At 46.0% G+C, this 7,880-nt stretch overlaps 2 protein-coding genes across 4 annotated transcripts in view; one reads left to right on the forward strand and one right to left on the reverse strand.

The window, feature by feature from the left end:
* Positions 1–484: 484 nt before the first annotated feature.
* POP5 (POP5 homolog, ribonuclease P/MRP subunit) lies at positions 485–4,885 on the forward strand. 2 transcript variants are annotated; one of them, XM_008073558.1, is made up of 5 exons: positions 502–530; positions 623–765; positions 2,282–2,431; positions 2,587–2,670; positions 2,756–4,885. In XM_008073558.1, the coding sequence occupies exons 1-5, from the start codon at positions 511–513 to the stop codon at positions 2,866–2,868; spliced, it is 510 nt and encodes a 169-aa protein (XP_008071749.1). In that variant the 5' UTR covers positions 502–510; the 3' UTR covers positions 2,869–4,885. The 2 variants fall into 2 exon arrangements, with proteins under 2 accessions (XP_008071750.1, XP_008071749.1); XM_008073559.1 differs by lacking the exon at positions 2,282–2,431 and having other exon boundaries at positions 485–530.
* Positions 4,474–7,880, reverse strand: part of RNF10 (ring finger protein 10) — a 42,581-nt gene continuing 39,174 nt past the window's right edge. Inside the window, exons 15-17 of one of the 2 annotated variants that reach the window (XM_021706704.1) lie at positions 5,901–5,958; positions 5,645–5,803; positions 4,474–5,037 (exon numbers count right to left, since the gene is read on the reverse strand). In XM_021706704.1, coding sequence (XP_021562379.1) covers positions 4,964–5,037; positions 5,645–5,803; positions 5,901–5,958 — 291 coding nt within the window. In that variant the 3' untranslated portion in view covers positions 4,474–4,963. Of the gene's footprint in view, positions 5,041–5,644; positions 5,804–5,900; positions 5,959–7,880 lie in introns of both variants that reach the window. The other variant, XM_021706703.1, reaches the window with a different exon arrangement.

Here is a 7,880-nt window from a genome sequence, read left to right on the forward strand (position 1 = left end):
CGAACGGCAATGGCATATTTAGCTGTGCGGCAGAATGAAACTGAGCTCTAACCTGAAAATAAGGTCCGATTTCCCGTGTCAATCCCTGGGCTGCAAGCACAGGGTCTTGCCCTCAAAATCTCCACCATACAGCTTGGGGAGGAGAATAAAAGTGTATACATAACTGTACTGCAAGGTCCCCCAGGGCCCCCCAAAGCAGCGGCGGCTTCCTACACAGTACAGTAAACGCCCGTTGGAGCAAAACCACCGTTCGGAACCACAAGCCGCTGAACAGCGGACGCCAGTTCCCGGCTAGTCAAGTCGTTCTCGCAGGACGCATGCGCGCTAACAAACCGGACGGAGGCGGGACTTGGAGGAGCTGACACAGGGCTCGGCCTCTCAACTTCCTAGCTCCGCCCTCGTACCCTACCTCCTTCTCTGACTGGCTGCAAGACTGCGGAAGCAAACTTCCCATTGGCCGCAGGCAGAACCGACATCCGGTTTGCTCGTCCCGCCAGCGCGGAGGCAGCCATGGTGCGGTTCAAGCACAGGTAAGCCTCCCGTTCCAGGCCCCCCCCGACCCCGGGCCCTGCTGAATCCCCGTGGCTCCGGCTCGCGCTCACCTGCCTCTCGCCTGCCTCAGGTACCTGCTCTGCGAACTGATGTCTGACGACCCCCGCTGCCGCCTGAGCCTGGACGACCGAGTGCTGGGCGGCCTCGTACGGGACACGATCGCCCGGGTACACGGGACCTTCGGCGCGGCCGCTTGCTCGATCGGCTTCGCGGGTGCGAGGGCTCTGGGGGAACCCGGAAGGACAGCGGGATCTGCAGAGGGCAGGCGTCGGGGAAACAAGGGGGCACGGGCCAGCTCTGGAGCGGCCAAGCCGGGGCACCATCCTTCGTACGACATCGGCTTTAGAAACTGCGTTGGAGGTCCAGACGAGTCCGAAATAAGGCGGAGAGTTAAAAGCAGGGGCCGAAGGCAGTGGGACTTTGGGTTAAAGTCTTCTCGGCTCCTGTTTGACATCCGTAGTTGGGGGTTGTGACTGAACTTAATAGGATAGAGAATTAAACTAGGGAAGCTGTGTGAAGTTCCTAGAAAGCTATTATGTGGTCACATGTACATCACGTGGAAAAAACATGTATCATCAAAATGACCGGCCCCCCGAAAAAACATGTATTATCAAAATTACCCTGAAAAGCTTTTTTTTTTTTTTGAGTTGCAGTCTCACTCTGTCGCCCTGGCTAGAGTGGCACGCTCCGGGCCACCGCAGCCTCGACCGGCGATCCTTCCGTCTCAGCCTTCCAGGTAGCTGGAGCTACAGGCGCGCGCTACCACAACCGCCTTTTTTTTTTTTTTTTTTTTAAACTACGGGTACGGGCAGATCGTGACTCCCAGGCATCCCACAAAGTAGGTGGGTCACCTTAGGGGCAGCCTTTACCTGCTCAAAAATTAGTCTCACGTTAGCAGTGAGGATTCGGGCGTAACCCCGAATCGTTATTTTCCCTTTTGTTTTTTTTCTTTAAGAGACAAGGTCTCACCAAGTTGCCCAGGCTGGTCGTGAACACCCTGAGCTCAGGCAATCCCCTCAACCTCTGCCTCCCAAAGTGCTGGGATGCTAAGGCCAGAGTATCGCCTGATTGTAGTGAGCTATGAACTTCCGGCTGCACTCCAGCCTGGCCACAGAGCAAGGCTATCTCTAACAACAACAAAAAGATAAAAGCACAGAACACATGACTGTGTGTATATGTAAATACAGGATGAGCAGGGATGAGGGGGGGTCCTTACACACCACTTAGTTTCCTATTTTACCTTAAGATTGAGATTGAATCCAGGAGAGCTAAATGCACATGGGCATAAAAGCATGTCTGTTGTGCATAAGGTGAGACTCAGTTAAAAGAACCCCCATACCCCAGTAGCAGTAAAGCCATGTTTTTCAGGCAAGGTTTTTTTTTTGCTGTTAGTTTTCTTGTTTTTCCTGCTGAATAAAGATGGATCCCTGTCTCCCTTCCCCCACTTATCAGATTAACTACTTAGTGAATTAGAAAGGCATTTTAAATTCTAAATTAATTCACCAGTTCTGTGTGATGTGCAAGGGGGTGGTTACCCCCTTCCATAACTGGAAGTCTGTCTTAAAGTGTTTTGTTTTTTAAATTCAGGAATCTTTGTTTTTACTGATACATCCTAAATGTCACCTAGAACATTCCTTAGCACATAGCAGGCTCTCTGTTAACCTAAGGTTTTTAACCTGCTCTTGTGAATCCAGAGTTTTCCAGAACTATTTTTTTTCTCCTCCTGTAGTTCGATACCTCAATGCCTATACTGGAATAGTGCTACTTCGATGCCGAAAGGAATTCTACCAGCTTGTGTGGTCAGCTCTTCCTTTCATCACGTACTTGGAGAACAAAGGACACCGTTACCCTTGTTTTTTCAACACGTTATATGTGGGAGGTAGGGAGACAGCATGTGTTATGGCTCATTTTCAACAGGTGACATGTTCAGAGTCCAATCTTAACTGATGGGTGGGTCTTCCCACTATCCTTTCCTCTAGCTCTGAAAGTCTAAGTTTCCACAAGCTGTTGACCACAGAAACTTTCATGTGCCAGGTACAATTAGAACATGTCAGAAGTTCCTAATTCAGTACAACAGAAGGCAGCTGTTGATCTTGTTGCAGAACTGCACTGATGAAGGTAAGCAACACTAGCCCAGTGCCCACTGAGCAGTGACTGACCTTCCCCCAAAGACACCTTTCATTCCTGTCTGCCTTTCTTCCAGGAGAACGGGAAGCTATCCAGAAGTCAGTTACAAGAAGCTGTTTACTAGAGGAGGAGTCCGGTGAAGAAGAGCTTTCAGATGGTGGTGAGGAGGCTGCTGAAGCAATGGAGTGAACTGCTTACCATATAGCAAGCTACACTGTGCCCAAGCCCTGGGCCTACTTGTTGGAACAGGACATTCTGGTGGCAGTAGCATTTTCTAGTTTTCCAAGGATGACTGCTAACCAAAGGACATGTTGCCAATTTGAAATGGAGGACTTACTTAAACTGAAGTTGCCTTTACCTAGCATTCCCTGGTTAAGAGATACAGGTTATGAACTTTGTAGTTATAGACATTTTTGTATTTAACTGCTTGGCTGAGAGAAATTTAATAAGTGTATTTGGGTTTTGTAGCATTTATCATACCTACCTGTATTTTAAAAATGGCTTACAGAGTTCATGCTTGGCATTTTCAAATCTCTGTCCCCCTCTAGCCTTGGCCTTGGTGGGAAGACTGGCTGGGAATACTTAGCCTTCTACTTTGTAACCCCAGGATAGATCCTAGGCAAGCCAAGTCATTTTAAGTAGAACTATTAGTAAAACCCAGCAACTAAACTTGGCACAAATCTATAGCCAGTATCAGTATGACCCACAAGGCCTTCTAAATACCACATTCCTTGCCACTACTTAATCAGGTGACTTAACAGTACAGTTTTTGGACTGGGGGGGGCAGCTCACCTGACTTCATTATTACACAGCCATGCAGCAGCTACCAACTTTGGGCAATTTTCTACAGTCTACTCTTCCCTCTTGCCTTATACCGGAAGACGGGTTGAGACTGCCACAGACTCGTGATCAGTTTTGGCCTCCGACCTATTGTTGACATTTCTAGGATCTCTCTTCTCCACAGTAAAGTAGATGACACTGAAAGAACTGTACATATTTAACAGATTTGTGATTTTTTACTGGTTTGATCTTTTTTTTTTTGAGTTGGAGTCTCACTCTGTCACCCAGGCTAGAGTGCAATGGCACACTCACAGCCACCACAGCCTCAAAGATTTGTGATTTTGGCTTCAATGTGCCCCCCTCATCTCAGGGCCAGAACATCCTCCCTCACCCAGGAGAGTTCTTGACCCAGGATTTATTTTAAAATGGCAGGTTAAAGCCAAGCCCAGCTCCAGACATTAGTCCATGACAGAAGAATCGCTCAAGTTCATAGTAGCTATTACTTTAACCTATTCAAGAAATAACATGTCTAGCTGACCTGTAAGAACTTAAAAAAACAAAAAAAGCTCAGACTGCTTGTGCAGGTAATTTATTGCCACTAACTTGCCTTGACATTCTGTTACACCCAGAGGTTACTTTATTAAGCAGCAAAAGAATTCACATCACTCAGATTCAGTTCAAACCAAGGCATACACAAACCACTCTAGATACCAGGGAGACAGTGGGCAATCCTGTTTTCAAACTGTACTATTCTCCGGGCGTGCCAGACTCCTATTCCTACAACTCAGGCCACTATCACTGAAAACAAGCTTGATCTTGATCTGAGGGCTGGCAGTTCCCAGGGCTTCCTTAGTGACAGTTACAACTTTCCTTACCAAATAAAGCCATTCAAGTGTAAAACCATCCCTTCACACATTCAAGTGCCAAGGACAAACTACCCCACCAAGCTGGCAACCTAGATCTGGCACCACAGCCTGGCCATTTGTCAGAAGAAACACTGCAATTCAAACTGGGTGTCCTAAATCCATTTTATTACCATTCCTCTGTTTCTTTAACAAGGAGAACTGAACAGGTAGGAAAGATTCAACTATTTTAAAAAGATAAACTAAGAAATATGCTGGAATCATAAAGCCCTGACGCATGCTACTAAGCAAAAGTGGTGCTGTACCACTCTGGTCTGGGCTGCTCCAAGGGATACTGAAAGGACTCAAACTTACTTTGGGTTGAGAAAAGTTTATACAACGGGTCAAAAAGACTAACCTGGAAATAAACTAAAAACCTTGGCAGGAAGAGACCTCTTGTGTCAATACTTTATTTTGGTGTAAAGACGGGAAGCTGGAAAATACATTGTATTTAAAATGTTCTTGGTTCCCCCTCACACTGGAAACTCCCTCCCCCCAGAGCAAATCTGTTCAAACTCAAATACTTAAAAGTTACAGCAGCCAAACAAAAGCACAGAAGGAAAAAAAAAAACAGATGGAGAAGGCAGCCTGGGCCAGTAGTGTCACTTGGTATGAACGACTGAGGTGCTGAACAGGAGCTTCTGTTTCTGTTTTTTTCTTTTCTTTCCTCCTTTCTCTTCTAAAGGGAAACAAAGAGAGCTTGCTTAGCTTTAAATGCCATCCCCTTGTCCCCTGGGCAGTTTTCATTACTGAGAGTCACACCGTGAGAGCCAAGAATACAGGCTCTGGAATTAGACTGCCTGAATTCAAATATCAGTCCTTGCATACACTATGCATTTGTCTTTGGGCAAGTCACTACCTCCCTGGACCTCAGTTTCCTCCTAACAGGAGAGTTATACCCATTTAGTGTAGTTGTTGGAGAATAAAATGAGCATACTGGTAGACATGTAGTAAAGCACACCATAAGTATGTCATTCTTGTCTAGTCACAAGTCACGCTTCACCAACTCAGAATTCTAAAGTGTAGGCAGGATCTACTCTCCATATACTATGTCTTGGAAGGGTTCCTCAGAATTTCATTTCCAGCCCCCAAGAATTAATCTGGGGTGGCAAATAGGTTGGCACACCAAATGGAACATCATTTGACACTAGAATGGGCTGAAAGGTTCGTAGGGAAATGTGCCTGTCCAATTATTGATGTCTGCCGCTGGATCTGGCAAGAATGGCAGTACATATGTAGTATTTGACAGTCCTGTGCTGAGCACTCCAGTTCTCTGCCCTTACCAGAGAGGGGATCTGAAGTAGCTGGTGTGTCCAGTTTCATGAAGGCTGCTTCAATAGCTTGGCTGAAGGAATTTTGGAAACTGGGCACAGGAACACGGTCTGAGTTATCACTCTCCCCATCGCTGTCCACAGGGGCAGGAGGAACTAAGCTGTTCTCATCTAAAAAATACCAGTGTTACAATTCTACAAACAACTCTAGAGTCTTTTACTGAAAAGAGTCAAACTCTCCCTGCACAAGTGGGCTGGCCATTCTCACCTTTCTTTGGAGCAGTTTTGGGCCACACATCTGCTTTTGCTTTTCCAACCCTCAGCATCTGCCAAAGTAAGAATGTGGGGGGGGGGGGGGGATTTAGGTAATTGGTCCAACTTCTGTTTTCCAGACTCCTATTTTGACACTAACTGGTTGGGAGGACACAGAACCAACTATCACCTTTGCAGAGATTTTCCAGGTACTTCTGTCCTTAACAGTTTCAGTCATGTCCTCTATATCCTGACCAATGGAAATGGCAGTTGAAACCCACAATGTGGTAAACCATAAGCTGTTCTGTTCCTTAGGAAATAGGTAAAGATCAATACATAAAAGGTACAATAAATTCTTACTCAGACTCCCAACTTTGGAATCAGGATTCCAAACTTTTTGATAAGCTTTCCTGGTCTTGTAACCCCTAAAAACATCAACCTGTTGGGAGTAAGCAATATGTAGTACCCTCCAAATTTAATCATATGGCTATCCAACTTCAGTTACTTAAGTTCATGCTAACTAAGCTTTCTCCTAACATTGCCCCAAACAGCTCTCACTACCTTTTAGTGTTTGCTTTTCTAACAACTCATTAATCATTAATTTTTAGATTCAGCCATAGGTCAATAAAGTTCCTGCAACTACAGTAAAATCGGAATCCTCCTGCTCCTGGAGAATTTTTTAATCTTACTTGGCCAAGGCCAGTTTTGTAATTGTTGAGGGCCACCATGAGTCCCAACTGCCAAATATGCCATGCCAGTCAAGGCAGGGAGGATTTTGTTCCTGGAAAAATACCAAGAGATAAGTCTCCTGGGGTTCAAGCAGAAATGTCTTGTCCTTAAAGCATGTGCTCCAAAGTGAGAAACAGTTATTATTCAAGATGAGCTGTGTTGGCAGATGTTAATTTTATTAGACAACCTTTCTTCACCATGTACCATCACTTTTGGTGATCTCCTTTGGTCCCAGGGAGTTCAGATTTGCTAAAGTTTGAACATATGACCACCCCCTTCAGGCACCATGTTGAAATCAGAAGGGCAACCACTCTGATTTTCCCCATGTCCACATGCTAAATAAGTATGTATGACTTTTCTCCAATTAATCTGCCTTTTGGGAGTTAATTAAAAAAAAGAAAGAAAGAAATCTGATCCCAAATGTTGGTGGTGGAGCCTAATGGAAGGTGTCTGGATCACGGGGGTAGAGCCCTCATGAGTAATTAATATCCTAGGTGGGGGTATGTGAGTGAGTTCTTGTTCTATTAATTCAGAAGGAGCTGGCTGGTAAAGAGCCTGACACCTCCCCCCACCATTGCTTCCTCTTTTGTCATATGATCTCTTCACACATGGGTTCCCCTTGGGCTCCCCTTTGCCTTCCACCATGACTGGAAGGAGCCTGAGGTTTTCACCAGATGCCCAATCTTCCAGCCAGTAGAATCATGAGCCAAGTAAACCTTTTTTCTCTTTAGTTTTGTTTTGAGTTGGAGTCTCACTCTTTCGCCCAGACTGGAGTACAGTGGCATGCTTCCGGTCACCGCAGCCTTGACCTGCTGGGCTCCGGAGATCCTTCCACCTCAGCCTTCCAAGTAGCCGGAATTACATGTGCGCACTACCATGACTGGCTAATTTTTGATTTATTGTAGAGATGAGGCCTCATCAAGTTGCCCAGGTGGGTCTAGAACCTGTGGGCTCAGGCAATCCACTCGTCTCGGTCTCCCAAAGTGCTGGGATTACAGGCTGAGTCACTGAGCTCGACCATAAACCTTTTTTCACAAAGGCTTATTTAAAAATTACCTATGCATTCTTTTATAGCAACACAAAGACAGTGTCCAAGTAGTATGACATCTGAATCATGTTTCTCTTGAGAGGTGTGATAATTAAAATGCATATCATCAGCCGGGCTCAGTGGCTCAGCCTGTAATCCGGTGCCTTTGGGAGGCTGAGATGAGTGGATTGCCTGAACCCGCGGGTTCGAGACCTGCCTGGGCAGCGAGACCTCATCTCT

Source organism: Carlito syrichta, unplaced genomic scaffold, assembly GCF_000164805.1.
Source record: "Carlito syrichta isolate Samal-C Ts95f unplaced genomic scaffold, Tarsius_syrichta-2.0.1 Scaffold315943, whole genome shotgun sequence".
NCBI classification, from domain to species: Eukaryota; Metazoa; Chordata; class Mammalia; order Primates; family Tarsiidae; genus Carlito; species Carlito syrichta.

What these genes read in the sequence shown, in the direction of transcription:
- POP5 (XM_008073558.1), top strand. Translation starts at nt 511, where the DNA reads ATGGTGCGGTTCAAGCACAG. An exon ending in ATGGTGCGGTTCAAGCACAG is followed by an intron (nt 531 to 622) that starts GTAAGCCTCCCG and finishes CGCCTGCCTCAG; the next exon opens with GTACCTGCTCTGCGAACTGA. An exon ending in CAACACGTTATATGTGGGAG is followed by an intron (nt 2,432 to 2,586) that starts GTAGGGAGACAG and finishes TTCATGTGCCAG; the next exon opens with GTACAATTAGAACATGTCAG.